This window comes from Lycium barbarum, chromosome 2 (genome assembly GCF_019175385.1).
Source record: "Lycium barbarum isolate Lr01 chromosome 2, ASM1917538v2, whole genome shotgun sequence".
Lineage (NCBI taxonomy): Eukaryota > Viridiplantae > Streptophyta > Magnoliopsida > Solanales > Solanaceae > Lycium > Lycium barbarum.
This window is the reverse complement of record NC_083338.1, coordinates 152522089-152537649: the sequence shown is the minus strand read 5'-3', so window position 1 is coordinate 152537649 and position 15561 is coordinate 152522089. Positions and strand designations below refer to the sequence as shown.

Below are 15561 nucleotides of genomic sequence, written 5' to 3'. Positions count from 1 at the left end.
CAACTATGTCTAATTGTAAAGAAATGGCTATTGGACATAACTCCACACGGAAAGAAATAGTTATATGAACACATAATCTCAACACCAAAAGAAATAGTTATATGAGCAATGATCAATGAAGTAAGTGAAAATCTTGAAGATCAAAGTCCAACTTCTAGTATTGACAAAAAAAAAAAAAAAAGGCTTAGTCCTCCCGACCACCTGCGTATGTCTTGGTGTGAAACGAGTTACTATTAATTACTTGTGGGGAGATATGTAGTGGTAAAATAACCGAGATACATATCAGTTGGTTCGGACACTGCTGTCATAGGAAAAAATGAAAGATACGGACTATTCTTATAGTGACATTTAGATCAATTATTTGTTTCAGGTTGATTGAAGATATGGGATTGCCAAGATTCTCATCGACTGAATGTGAAAATGCTTTCTCAATTGAGTATACTTCTTGGCTGGTCAGTCTTTTTTTAATTTTTATACTCTAATCTGAAGGGGAAGATGTTAATTCTGATTATTATATATTAGTAGTACTAACTTTGAATTTTGAACAAATTAATTTCTCATTCAGATGGAGCATCCTTCTGCATTGGATAAATTTGAAGAAATGACGAGCATAGCTAAAGGGAGAAAAATAGTAATTTTCCTGGATTATGATGGCACCTTGTCTGATATTGTGCCCAACCCTGAAGAAGCTTTTATGACTGAGAAGGTTATATTTAAGCTCTCTCAACTTTAATTTACTTGTCTTACTTTTTGTATTTAATTGTCTCAAAATTGTATTCACATTTCTTATAAAAAGAAAACTGTATTTAGAATAGCCAAGTCAAAAAAGATCATCGGACCAACTTTTTTTAAAGGAAGTTCAAGATTTTCATAATCTCATATTCTCCACTTTTTGACCAACAACAACATACTCACTGTAATTCCGTAAGTGGGTCTGAGGAGGGTATAGAATGTATGCAAATCTTACTCGCCGCGTATAAAGACTGTTTTCGATAAATCATCGCCTCTTTCTCCTCTTTTTGATCATCCTTCTTTAAATAGAATAAGGTTTTTTACTCTCGTCTTTTTATTTCATCTCTAATCAAGCTAAGACATTTAATTTTAAAAGTAAGAGGGAGTGTGAATTACTTAATTAAAGTGCATTATATGGAACAAAATGGGATACACAGAGAGTGTGTGTAGTTCTTTATTTTTGTTTTTATTTTGTATATTTGTTTGAGATTAGTTTATATGAAAACACATGATCAGTGAAAATTTATATAAACGGTCAGGGAAGCCGAATCTATGCCACTAGCTATAGACAAGACTTATTAATTAGCTTCAATCCAGATCCTCTTACGTATATGTTCAAAAAATCACTTATTCTGTATAAATGATATTCTATCGGCCCTTCTGTATTAGGATCTAAAACGCATAAACTTAAATACTAAATCTGTCTTTGTTACCGTCTTAAATTTATTTGGAATTACGGCACAATTGTTTTTGCTCTAGCACTACATTTTGTACTCCTCAAGAGAAGAAGAAGATCGCATGCACATTTTTTGTGGGCATATATAACTTTTATAATTATCGAATTACTATGGCATATTGATATTATTATTGATAAGTTAGAGTTTCATATAAATTGCAGATGAGAATGGTGCTACGTGAAGTTGCTAATCGCTTTCCTACAGCAATCATTAGTGGACGAAAACGAGAAAGGGTAAATATTTTACACACTTTAATAAATCCTAGACACAGAAAATGAAATTATTCAAGTTATTATAATTAATCCTACTTATTTTTTTTATTTTTTTTTTGGGGGGGGATTTTAGGTACAAGATTTTGTACAACTGAAAAATGTGTATTATGCTGGAAGTCATGGGCTAGATATTGAAGCTCCCTTGGATTCAACAAATTTTAATGAAATGGTTGTTCTTTCTGCAACGAATTCTAAGTTGTTTTGTGTGTATTATGTGAAACTCCAAGGTTGTTAACTTTTGTTTTTTTGGTGTTCTTTTTTTGGAATTTTAGGATAATAAGGTTGTTCTCTACCAACCGGCAAAAGAATTCTTGCCTGAAAAACGTAAGGTATGAGCGCATGGGGTTTGCATATAATTAATCAGAAGAAATAATGTTTGGGATTTTTTCAATAATTGTTTGTTTCTTTCTCTTAACATTTTTGCCCCTATGTGCTTCAATTATTAGGTTCTTAATATCTTGAGTGAGAGAACCAAAGGTATTAAAGGCGTAAATATTGAAGACAACAAATTCTGCATTTCTGTACACTTTAGGCATGTTCACACAAAGGTATATTTTTCTTCATTAAACCTTTAATTGCATGTGAAAATTTTCAATATATTACCTAGCTTATGAACACATGCATAGGTTCAAATGTAAGAGTTTCGTGCTAAGAATCTTGCGGACTGAATTAAAAAAAAAAAAAAATACTGAATTGGTCTCTAGATTTAGCGAAGGGTGGTCACAAGTTAAACACTAACCCTTTTGCCGTAAAATTATATTACTGTACGTATGGATTATAGATTACTTATATGTATATGTATTAAAATCTTGAATACATGTAGCGAAATTTCTAATTTTGTCACCGTCTCTCTATTTATTAACTAAATATATGAACTCTAAATATGGCAGGACCTGGGCACACTTTGGAATGTCATTGCAGTTGTGTTAGAAGAATACCAAAACTTTCGTGTATCAACTGGAAAGAAGGTAAAAGAAGATCACTGAATTTGTTAAATATTTGTATGTGTCATATCTAGTTTAAATTAATTGATTATTTCAAGCTAAATTAACAAGAATATATCAAACATTTGTTTTTGTGAATAGGTGTTTGAGATTCGACCAGATATTATGTGGAACAAAGGTCACGCATTGGAGTATTTCTTAGAAATTCTTGGTTTTGGAAATTCAGATGATGTCCTCCCAATATATATTGGGGATGATCGAACTGATGAAGACGCTTTCAGGGTAATTAATTAATTGCTCCTTTCTATTTCACATGTAAAACGAAAAGTTCGTGTATGAAAGTCAAAGCATCCACTTTTTTGCTTGAATCAAACAATACTTTTTAGTTTTTTAAAACAAATTTATATAGCACACAAAGTACTCGATTATAATTTCTTATAATAAAAGATATTTCAAATGAAATTGCTTCACTAGCCAAGTGATAGAATTCTCGTACATTTAAATTTAAATGAAGCGTACGTAGGAGGTAGCATTCATGACCATAAGTGTTACTTATAGTATATTATACTCCATAAAATTTCTTCTCCAAATTTATGAATGATTTTTCTCTTTGCATATGTTGGATATGTCTTCTGTCATATCTATTTAAAAAAAATGATTTTACTCTAAGTTAATATATGAAATACTTGCAGGTATTAAGGAAAAGAGGACAAGGTTTTTCAATAATTGTTTCTGCTGCTCCAAAAGACACCAAGGCTTTATACTCTTTACGTGAACCAAAGGAAGTTATGGAGTTTTTGTTAGGTCTAGTGATTTGGAGCAATAGTACTACTTCGTAGATTTAAGTTATTTACATGTCTTGAACATAATAGTTAAGTGATCAAGAGGTCATAATTCGAACAGAGTTCTCTATAAGTCTTTTTTGCTAAATGCTATCATGAATGTGATTTATATAAGTTGTGTTTGATAAATGTGTTTAATAAGTTGCATTTTTTAAAAGTGTTACGTTTGACCAATGCAATTATAAGTCACGTTTGACCAAGGCAGTTATAAGTATTGTGAAAAGTGTTAAATGAAGTTTTAAACTTGTTTTCAGACCCATTTTACGCCTAATTTTATGTCTCGTATAATTTGTACGGACCGTATATCATACCGTAAAACAATTCCAGTGATTTGGACATTCTGGACCAATTTTACGGCTGGAATATACGGCCCGTATAATTTTTACGGTCCGTATGTTCCACCGTATAATTTTTACGGTCCGTATGTTTCCACCGTAACTTGATAGAACACTGTTTAGTAAAACGGGCATAACTCTTTGTACATATGTCTTTTTGAGACCCATAATATACCGTTGGAAATCTATTTCAAAGATCTACAACTTTCAAGGAGGAAGTTTTCCCAAATTCATAATTAATAAAGGGGTTATGGTCGTTGGAAGTAAGACCTTCTATAAACTCACTTGCAAACATGCCCAGTAGAGTGGTTTTCAACTTTGCTTTGCCCAAAGACTCTTCTCATGTCTTGATTGGGTTTCAAACACCATTTATACACTACTCAAATTGGGTTCATTATACCCCCATCTTATGAGACAAATCTTAGCCCGAATACACGAGGTGTTACACACCTTCTCCAAACCCATGAAAAAAAAAAGATGGACCCAATATTAAAAAAGAAAAGAAAAAAGGCAATGTCAAAATAAAAATAAAAATGTGCACCCCATATACTAAAAAATCAAACAATATTCACGTAATTCCCAAAGTATCCCGATCAAGTCAATAATAGTGGATTAATTGCCACATGCATATTAACCCATTAGTGAGAGCAAATGAAATTAGTGCACAGCAAAAAACATGAACCTCATATTATTACTTTTCTTCAAAATATTTAATTGTTGTATTTGCTATTCCGCCATGTCATTTATTTTTTATGTTTACTAAAATAAATATACTTAAAATATATATATATATATATATATTTAAAAAATAAGATAAAATTTAATTACTTTTTTATTTTTATTCTTACTCTAATAAATGTGAAAAGAGATTAATAATATCAAATGAAGATCAAATAATGAATAAGATAAATTAGTCAAATTCTAGTTCTAATTCACGTTTCCTTAAAAAACCATGCAAAAGACAACATGACAAGTAAAATGAGTTAAACCGAGAATATTTACCAAAAATTAAAAAATAGCATTTCTTCATTTAAATAGAAAATTAATTTCTACTTTGTTTCGTTTCAAATATGTAAAATTAATTTAATAATTTGAATTAGAATTATCCAAATCAAATTTTGATAAAAAAAATAAGTATTTTACACTTTTAAATTAATCGAATTAAAATTGAAAGTATCAACTGATGCTTAAATATTGCGATTATTTTATCTCAAAGAGAGGAAAATAGTTTTCTTTTAAACAAGTCTTCTCTTTTAAAAAATATTAATAAATTTTCTTAGCAAACACGAATAAAATAAAATTTTGGATACGGAACACAAACTACAATGTTATATTAATCGTATTTTGAACATAGTATATATATATATATATTATCACTATCTAAACACAACTACATATATAGATACACTGTTGAGCCCGTGCGCAGGGTCATAAGCCATCTAGTATATACTATATTGAGTGGCTGATGCGGCAAGTGTTATTACCCAACCCATCGGTTAGTAATTTAGAGCCTCACCAATGAACACCTGCCATATCAGAAATTGAACGCGTAAGTATTTACGAATTGCCTAAACTACCCTTATTTCCTTCAAACAAGACTTAAAAGTCCTGCCTTATAAAGTCTCCCTTTAACGACCGCAGGTACAGATTTGAACATCATCGGACTACTTAATACGCAACTCTTGATCAAGAATTGTTGTTAATTTGTATAGGAACCTACCAATGTTACAATCTTGATTGTTGGTATTTTCTTGAATGGGTTAACTGTTCTTGATGAATCTGAAACATCTTGGTATTTATCAAGATTCAAGAATGGAGACTCGTTTCAGATTTGGGTTTTGTGCTGTGATCGCTGTAGCTTTGTGTATTTGTCTTTGTGGGCATTCAGTATATGCGGGGAATAGTAAACCCAAGAATGTTCAGGTTGCTTTAAGGGCTAAGTGGTCTGGTACCCCTGTAATCTTGGAAGCCGGGTATGTATTCATTATAATACTTTGTTACTGTTTGATTGTTATGACAGAAAAAAAATGGCATTTTTATTAACTAGTTTGGGATTAAAGCGCAGTAGAAGTTTTATTGCTTTTTGGTTGCTTTGGCAGTATAAAGAAAACTGGAGAGTTGCTGTTGCTGAGTTTCATATAAAATCTTTGTATTGTGTCTTTCTAAATCTTGATTAAGCTTGGTAAATAAAGAGTAGTGGAATCATCATAAACAATTGTGACGCTGTACTTTTTGCCATAGTTTAGGATACCTAAATTTCAGTGGAAGATAGTATTTTGTGTACTTCAGTGCTTAATGGGTACTCCTTGTCGTCTTGTTGATACTTCTTGTTTCTATCCAGTCAAGAAAAGTTTGCTGTTTCGCCTAAGTAGATGTGCTGTTTCTGTGAGTTCAGCATCGACAGGATGTTATGAAGTAGTAGCTGTACTAGTTTTCTTGAAAAGGGGCGGGTTGTTTAATTAGTAGTAGTAGTAGTATTTCTTTACACTGTTCTTCAGACATGCTTGCTGTAAACTTCACCAAATTAAAAGTATCAATATTAACAACTAAACTTCACCAAATTAAAAGTATCAATATTAATAACTATGTCTAATTAAAAGTATCAATATTAACAACTATGAGCCTGTTTGGATGGGCTTATGCCTATAAGCTGCAAACAGCTTATAAGCTAAAAAAAATAAGTTGGGGTAGTCTAACTTATTTTTTTTGGCTTATAAGCTGTTTTCAGCTTATAAGCTGCTTTAGATAATCTAAGTCAAATGGGTCTAATTATTTTTTTGAGCTTATTTTAAGCACAAAATGACTTTAAGCTGGCCAGCCAAACACTCAAAAAAGCTAAAAACAGCTTATAAGCAACTTATATGCAACTTATAAGCCAATCCAAACGGGCTCTATGTGTAATTAACAGTATCCATCTTAACAACTATGTCTAATTGTAAAGAAATGGCTATTGGACATAACTGCACACGAAAAGAAATAGTTATATGAACACATAATCTCAACACCAAAAGAAATAGTTAAATGAGCAATGATCAATGAAGTAAGTGAAAATCTTGAAGATCAAAGTCCAACTTCTAGTATTGACAAAAAAAAAAAAAAGGCTTAGTCCTCCCGACCACCTGCGTATGTCTTGGTGTGACACGAGTTACTATTAATTACTTGTGGGGAGATATGTAGTGGTAAAATAATCGAGATACATATCAGTTGGTTCGGACACTGCTGTCATAGGAAAAAATGAAAGATACGGACTATTCTTATAGTGACATTTAGATCAATTATTTGTTTCAGGTTGATTGAAGATATGGGATTGCCAAGATTCTCATCGACTGAATGTGAAAATGCTTTCTCAATTGAGTATACTTCTTGGCTGGTCAGTCTTTTTTTAATTTTTATACTCTAATCTGAAGGGGAAGATGTTAATTCTGATTATTATTTATTAGTAGTACTAACTTTGAATTTTGAACAAATTAATTTCTCATTCAGATGGAGCATCCTTCTGCATTGGATAAATTTGAAGAAATGACGAGCATAGCTAAAGGGAGAAAAATAGTAATTTTCCTGGATTATGATGGCACCTTGTCTGATATTGTGCCCAACCCTGAAGAAGCTTTTATGACTGAGAAGGTTATATTTAAGCTCTCTCAACTTTAATTTACTTGTCTTACTTTTTGTATTTAATTGTCTCAAAATTGTATTCACATTTCTTATAAAAAGAAAACTGTATTTAGAATAGCCAAGTCAAAAAAGATCATCGGACCAACTTTTTTTAAAGGAAGTTCAAGATTTTCATAATCTCATATTCTCCTCTTTTTGACCAACAACAACATACTCACTGTAATTCCGTAAGTGGATCTGAGGAGGGTATAGAATATATGCAAATCTTACTCACCGAGTAGAAAGACTGCTTCCGATAGATCATCGCCTCTTTCTCCTCTTTTTGATCATCCTTCTTTAAATAGAATAAGGTTTCTTACTCTCGTCTTATTATTCATTTCTAGTCAAGCTAAGACATTTAATTTTAAAAGTAAAAGAGGGAGTGTGAATTACTTAATTAAAGTGCATTATATGAAACAAAATAGGATACACACACAGAGAGTGTGTGTAGTTCTTTATTGTTGTTTTTATTTTGTATATTTGTTTGAGATTAGTTTATATGAAAACACATGATCAGTGAAAATTTATATAAATGGTCAGGGAAGCCGAATCTATGCCACTAGCTATAGACAAGACTTATTAATTAGCTTCAATCCATATCCTCTTACTTATATGTTCAAAAAATTACTTATTCTGTATAAATGATATTCTATCGGCCCGTCTATATTAGGATCTAAAACGCATAAACTTAAATACTAAATCTGCCTTTGTTACCGTCTTAAATTTATTTGGAATTACGGCACAATTGTTTTTGCTCTAGCACTACATTTTGTACTCCTCAAGAGAAGAAGAAGATCGCATGCACATTTTTTGAGGGCATATATAACTTTTATAATTATCGAATTACTATGGCATATTGATATTTATTATTGATAAGTTAGAGTTTCATATAAATTGCAGATGAGAATGGTGCTACGTGAAGTTGCTAATCGCTTTCCTACAGCAATCATTAGTGGACGAAAACGAGAAAGGGTAAATATTTTACACACTTTAATAAATCCTAGACACAGAAAATGAAATTATTCAAGTTATTATAATTAATCCTACTTATTTTTTTTATTTTTTTTTTGGGGGGGGATTTTAGGTACAAGATTTTGTACAACTGAAAAATGTGTATTATGCTGGAAGTCATGGGCTAGATATTGAAGCTCCCTTGGATTCAACAAATTTTGATGAAATGGTTGTTCTTTCTGCAACGAATTCTAAGTTGTTTTGTGTGTATTATGTGAAACTCCAAGGTTGTTAACTTTTGTTTTTTTGGTGTTCTTTTTTTGGAATTTTAGGATAATAAGGTTGTTCTCTACCAACCGGCAAAAGAATTCTTGCCTGAAAAACGTAAGGTATGAGCGCATGGGGTTTGCATATAATTAATCAGAAGAAATAATGTTTGGGATTTTTTCAATAATTGTTTGTTTCTTTCTCTTAACATTTTTGCCCCTATGTGCTTCAATTATTAGGTTCTTAATATCTTGAGTGAGAGAACCAAAGGTATTAAAGGCGTAAATATTGAAGACAACAAATTCTGCATTTCTGTACACTTTAGGCATGTTCACACAAAGGTATATTTTTCTTCATTAAACCTTTAATTGCATGTGAAAATTTTCAATATATTACCTAGCTTATGAACACATGCATAGGTTCAAATGTAAGAGTTTCGTGCTAAGAATCTTGCGGACTGAATTAAAAAAAAAAAAAAATACTGAATTGGTCTCTAGATTTAGCGAAGGGTGGTCACAAGTTAAACACTAACCCTTTTGCCGTAAAATTATATTACTGTACGTATGGATTATAGATTACTTATATGTATATGTATTAAAATCTTGAATACATGTAGCGAAATTTCTAATTTTGTCACCGTCTCTCTATTTATTAACTAAATATATGAACTCTAAATATGGCAGGACCTGGGCACACTTTGGAATGTCATTGCAGTTGTGTTAGAAGAATACCAAAACTTTCGTGTATCAACTGGAAAGAAGGTAAAAGAAGATCACTGAATTTGTTAAATATTTGTATGTGTCATATCTAGTTTAAATTAATTGATTATTTCAAGCTAAATTAACAAGAATATATCAAACATTTGTTTTTGTGAATAGGTGTTTGAGATTCGACCAGATATTATGTGGAACAAAGGTCACGCATTGGAGTATTTCTTAGAAATTCTTGGTTTTGGAAATTCAGATGATGTCCTCCCAATATATATTGGGGATGATCGAACTGATGAAGACGCTTTCAGGGTAATTAATTAATTGCTCCTTTCTATTTCACATGTAAAACGAAAAGTTCGTGTATGAAAGTCAAAGCATCCACTTTTTTGCTTGAATCAAACAATACTTTTTAGTTTTTTAAAACAAATTTATATAGCACACAAAGTACTCGATTATAATTTCTTATAATAAAAGATATTTCAAATGAAATTGCTTCACTAGCCAAGTGATAGAATTCTCGTACATTTAAATTTAAATGAAGCGTACGTAGGAGGTAGCATTCATGACCATAAGTGTTACTTATAGTATATTATACTCCATAAAATTTCTTCTCCAAATTTATGAATGATTTTTCTCTTTGCATATGTTGGATATGTCTTCTGTCATATCTATTTAAAAAAAATGATTTTACTCTAAGTTAATATATGAAATACTTGCAGGTATTAAGGAAAAGAGGACAAGGTTTTTCAATAATTGTTTCTGCTGCTCCAAAAGACACCAAGGCTTTATACTCTTTACGTGAACCAAAGGAAGTTATGGAGTTTTTGTTAGGTCTAGTGATTTGGAGCAATAGTACTACTTCGTAGATTTAAGTTATTTATATGTCTTGAACATAATAGTTAAGTGATCAAGAGGTCATAATTCGAACAGAGTTCTCCATAAGTCTTTTTTGCTAAATGCTATCATGAATGTGATTTATATAAGTTGTGTTTGATAAATGTGTTTAATAAGTTGCATTTTTTAAAAGTGTTACGTTTGACCAATGCAATTATAAGTCACGTTTGACCAAGGCAGTTATAAGTATCATTTCCTATATGCGATTTATAAATCGTATTTGCCAAATATTGCTGCATCCATTGCTACTAATGTTTCGCGCCATTTTGGATAATATCTCTCTCTTGTCGCTCCCTCTGTAATTTGCCATTTTCAACGGCAAACAAAGCCTTGTCTGTAAAGGCAAAAGGTTGCTCTGCAATCGATTACAGAATGAGGCATTGTGATGCACAAAGAATGTACAGACAAACAATATCAAAATAACAAATAATGAAAAATAGAGAAAAAGGGGAGAGTATTCTTACTAATAAGTAATAACATCTTTCCAACTCCACAAATTGTGGTACAATCTCAAAAAAGAGCATGTTGAGGTTTAGGGGAGCATAGAATTTGCATGATTTCACATAATTAGAAATGGTCATTCAAATAAAATAAAATAATTATCCTTGCCTGATTACAAGTATGGATAACAAAATCCAAAAAGAAAATGAAAACTAAAGAGGAAAAAAAATTGCAAACGCAATACAAAGACAATAGTCACTTGATGTTATTTGAATTAGAAAACAAAACATGAAAATGCAACGTATCTCAACATCAATTGTCCAACAAATATATGAAATTTGACATCTATTGCATTTGGAGCTTTTCAATCCAATAGTTGACAATTTGCTCTTTCCACAAGTTGTTCTCAAGGCACAACTCATAAAAGCTTACTTTTCCTCCCACTTCAACTGTCAATGCTGTTGTACTTCTAGTGCCATAAACCCCCTACAAATTTACACCACAAAAACAAGTTGCTGAAACATTTTATATTAAGAAAGAAAATGCATGAAATTTGATTATCAAAATGTCAATTTTCACAAGTCTATATCATAGAAAGCACACTTCAATCTCAAACTCGTTGGAGCTGATTATATCACTTGTATTTATTGGACAATTTATCATAAGTTAATTATTTTTATATTGATCGTCAGTTTATTTTAACCTTTATCATTCTTCAAGTTTAAAACTGAATAAATAAATTATTCATATTGCTGAAAAGTATCAATTACCAATGGAGTGTCTACTTCGACAAATATGGAGCTAAGTCCCAACTCCCAATCTGAAGAACAAATACGAGGCAATTTGCTTTTCTCAGCTTGGGTGGTGTCCCTCATCAAGTTTTCTATCATCTCTTTGACGCTAATTTGTTCATTACTTGCTCTATATACATCCAACATTGTTTTAAAATGCAATTTCAACCTCTGAGCCTGAAATTAACAATCAAATATAGAAAATAAACTTCAAATCACATGATAAAATAAAATAAAATATGACAATGATTATTAGTCATAGCTACTTAAATTGAAGTTGGGATTTTCAAGTAGCACAATCGCCAAACAAAAGAATGGATGTACCGTGTAGTATATTACTGTAGTATATAAGCGACAATCTAAGAAATTTTGTCATAGCCACAATCTAAGAAATTTTGTCATCCTCACAATACCAATTGATCCTATGAAGCTCCTCCACGTGGATTTAACTTTTAACTTTTGAATTCTCATTTTTTTCCCTCGTTCATTTTCTTAAGACAATCCACGTAGGCCTTTTTAATTGGTGTAACTTTATGGATTTTTCTTATCTTTTATTTCATCTGTCTCAATTTATGTTGCACCCTTTCCTTTTTAGTCCGTTCTAAAAAAAGTTACCTTTTTATAATTAGAAACAACTTAACTTTAAAATTTCTCTTTTGCCTTATTGAAATGATTTACAGTACTCACAAGTGTCTAATGTTTGTTTTAGACCACAAATTTCAAAAGTCTTCCTTTATTTTGTGCCAAGTCAAACGGTGTCACATAAATTGGGACAGAGGGAATATTAGAAACACATATATTTCAATTATCATTTTGAAGAAGTTATAACTATTTTGAATTTTAGTGATTGTATAAAGTCATATTGTATTCGTGTTGAATCGGTACGATTCTCATGTAATTGATTTTTTTCCTAACTAATTTTTTTAAACTGTATAAGAAGATTTTGTGAACAATTTTATCCATCACCTTTGAACGATCTATGATGTATTACAAATACTAAAAGTAAAAGTTATTAATTGGTGTCATATAGTGTTGAAAATGAAGGTAGTATTATCAGTCAACACATTTTTTTTTTTAAAATCTCTTATTTGGTTAAATAAGAATGAATATTTTTAAGCACAAAAAATATACATGAAGAATTAAATTGATTATTGAGGTTCCTTTTATGGTTTTATTTTTCCCTTAATTTCGTTTAAAATTAAGCTTAAATCGCCATATTTAACTAGCATAAAACCTTGTCACATAAAATTATGAGTGAAACTAAAACTTAATAAATACCAAAATAATTATTTCCATTTATACTAAAAAAATTAGGGAAAATTTCATAAATATACAAGTTGGTCACTTATATTGCAAAAAATAGCCCAAAACTTACATTGCAAAAAATAGCCCAACATATACAAACACTTATACCAACATATACAAATATATACAGAAAATTTGGGCCATTTTTTGTAAGAATTGGAAAAATGGGTTAATTTTGGTAGCATTGTTACCCTAATTGACATACAGTGTAATTTTCTCAAAAAATTATCTGCACACAAATTCATAAAAATGCTAATGTTTTTCAATTTATGATCCTCACCGAATCGTAATTATTTTCATACTTTAAATCATGTTATTCATAGAATATTGAATTTTTGCTTTCCTTTGTATCTATTAAATCTCCTTCCAAACTTCCTCATAAATAATTTTTTCTTTAAAAAAATATTCAATTTGTGACTAAGAAACTAATAATTTTAAAGACTTATCAACAAGAAAAGATTAATGTAGCATTAGATTAAGTTAATTATGCAGTAGAAAAATGTGACACAAGTTATATTTTCTTAATTAAAATTACTATTTTTATATGATGAGTTTGGGCCCAGTGTTAGCACGGGCCTCAATGCAACTAGTGTATATAACAGCCATGTATAATCAACATATAATTTATGTATGTCGGCTAAGGGCCAAACGGTCAAATGTGTAGAAAGCCCATTAAAATTCTTACCTTGGGCCAAGGAGAGTCCAGTTTTGCATTGGACAGCACATGAATACCTGGATGGACTTCTTGTATGACCATGGGCTCACCTTTGGGCCTGTTTGTTACGTACACCATTTTCTTAGTTTCAATGTCTGCTAAAATTAAATTAAATCCGTTGTATTCATTCCCTTCATTCACCAACTCCTTTGCAAACTCCATTGGACTTTTTGTGCTCTGCATATAACCATCAAATTTACAATATCAAATTATAAATTCGCCATTTACTACAATTTGAATCTCGATCTATTGACCATTGAATTGTCCAATAAGGACGATTGTTAACATCTTTCATGTCTAGAGACGAACCCAGAATTTAAGTTTAGTGAGTTCGACTCATAAATTTTTAGCACTGAACTTATGATAACTCTGAATTTGAATTCAAAATTTAGTATTGGTTGGAATTTTTCATGTCAAAAATCAAAAACTACATCCACCACTACTTATGCCAATGCCTTTGTAATTTTTTTTTTTTTAAGCAAATGTACCAATTGGCAAGAGTCAAAATAACTCATTTATTCTTAATAAATAAATCTTCAAAAGAGAGAAGCATAAACAATATAATTGAATTTTACCTTACTAATCGTGACAAGGTAACCAATTAAGAGCTCGTTTGGATTGACTTATAAGTTGTTTTCAGCTTTTTTGAGTGTTTGGCTGATCAGCTTAAAGTCATTTTGTGCTTAAAATAAGCTCAAAAAAACAATTGGGCCGATTTGATTTAGCTTATCTAAAGCAGCTTATAAGTTCAAAACAATTTATAAGCTAAAAAAAATAAGTTGAGCTACCCAATTTTATTTTTTTTTAGCTTATAAGCTGCTTAAAATAAGCCCATCCAAACAGGCTCTAAATAAAAAAGTGTTTAACTTCCACAAATCGACAACTTCATTTTTTAACACCATTAGATAATTCAAAAGTAACTATCTGTAATGAGTGAATCTAGTAACTTTCAAAATGAGGCAAGTAACTTTTTTTAACAAGTTAAATAACACCAATAACGTAATTTTTTTATTATGTTACCAGTAACAATAAGTTCAATATAATAATAAATGATATAGAGAAGAATTTAAGCTCAAGATATATGAATCAAGAAGGTTTGATTTCTCATACTTTCACTCAACTAATAGTTATTATCTAAAAAATCTTTGATTCTAAACTACTAGTTCAACGACTATCCCAGAAATCAACTCTGAATCAAGATGAAAGATCAGACATACTTGCTAAGGTCTTATGACCTTTTAACTTATATACGCTGACAGTATAAACAATTAACGTACCTGAAGAAACCGGACAGGGAGGTCACCTCTGGTTTTGGCATGAGGAATAGTATCAACTTCCAAAACATTAGTAAGAAAAGCCAATTTACCATTTCTTGAAGAAGCCAACCAAGTACCACCACCAACTTCATCTCTACCACCAACAATTTCTCCACCTTCCCACCTATGAACTGCCTTTGTTGGCCTATTATGATATTCATCTCTGTTAAGCAATAACACTAATGAATATCTACTATCACCTTGCCATATAAACACTGCTATACACATTCTATTTTGGTACTTCTAATTTTGTTTTCTTCTCTAAAAAATAAGAATAAGAAGATGAGGGAGTAGTCACATGGTTTATATAGTAGTCCTAACCCTATTGTGTACTAGAAGTTACACTAAAGTACTTGATGTTAATTGACGGCGGTATTCTTGATTCCATATGCTGCATGTGGCGGTTTTAAATTAAATTTAAGTAGTGTGGACTCTGAGTGGAGAGATAACGGTATATTACTTTGCAGTTGTATGAACATAAAAATTGTGATATTTGAGAAAATTGAAAAATAATATCTAAAAAAATGGAGACATGTATTTAATATGAGAATAACAGAAATTTTATGAGTAAAAAGGAACACTTAAAAAATTGGTCAAAATCACTTTTTCAAAAACTCAGTTTAATATGTTATAAAATGTTTTTTGGTTTTTTTTT

General features: G+C 30.7%; 3 protein-coding genes across 5 annotated transcripts; 2 read left to right on the top strand and 1 right to left on the bottom strand.

Annotated features, from left to right (window-relative positions):
* Nucleotides 1-322: 322 nt before the first annotated feature.
* LOC132628224 (probable trehalose-phosphate phosphatase 6) lies at nt 323-3731 on the top strand. 2 transcript variants are annotated; one of them, XM_060343986.1, is made up of 9 exons: nt 323-452; nt 566-706; nt 1631-1702; nt 1815-1910; nt 2014-2070; nt 2188-2289; nt 2632-2709; nt 2827-2967; nt 3378-3731. In XM_060343986.1, the coding sequence occupies exons 1-9, from the start codon at nt 384-386 to the stop codon at nt 3522-3524; spliced, it is 903 nt and encodes a 300-aa protein (XP_060199969.1). In that variant the 5' UTR covers nt 323-383; the 3' UTR covers nt 3525-3731. The 2 variants fall into 2 exon arrangements, with proteins under 2 accessions (XP_060199969.1, XP_060199970.1); XM_060343987.1 differs by lacking the exon at nt 1815-1910.
* A 1755-nt stretch (nt 3732-5486) lies between these two features.
* Nucleotides 5487-10470, top strand: LOC132628222 (probable trehalose-phosphate phosphatase H). Of its 2 annotated transcripts, XM_060343983.1 has the most exons (10): nt 5488-5835; nt 7151-7232; nt 7346-7486; nt 8417-8488; nt 8601-8696; nt 8800-8856; nt 8974-9075; nt 9418-9495; nt 9613-9753; nt 10164-10470. In XM_060343983.1, the coding sequence occupies exons 1-10, from the start codon at nt 5636-5638 to the stop codon at nt 10308-10310; spliced, it is 1116 nt and encodes a 371-aa protein (XP_060199966.1). In that variant the 5' UTR covers nt 5488-5635; the 3' UTR covers nt 10311-10470. The 2 variants fall into 2 exon arrangements, with proteins under 2 accessions (XP_060199967.1, XP_060199966.1); XM_060343984.1 differs by lacking the exon at nt 8974-9075 and having other exon boundaries at nt 5487-5835.
* A 550-nt stretch (nt 10471-11020) lies between these two features.
* LOC132628223 (uncharacterized) lies at nt 11021-15187 on the bottom strand. The gene is made up of 4 exons (XM_060343985.1): nt 14868-15187; nt 13561-13767; nt 11550-11747; nt 11021-11265 (listed from the first exon to the last, which is right to left on the bottom strand). Exons 1-4 carry the CDS (start codon nt 15132-15134, stop codon nt 11125-11127), a joined length of 813 nt encoding a protein of 270 aa, XP_060199968.1. The 5' UTR covers nt 15135-15187; the 3' UTR covers nt 11021-11124.
* Between the last annotated feature and the right edge of the window lie 374 nt (nt 15188-15561).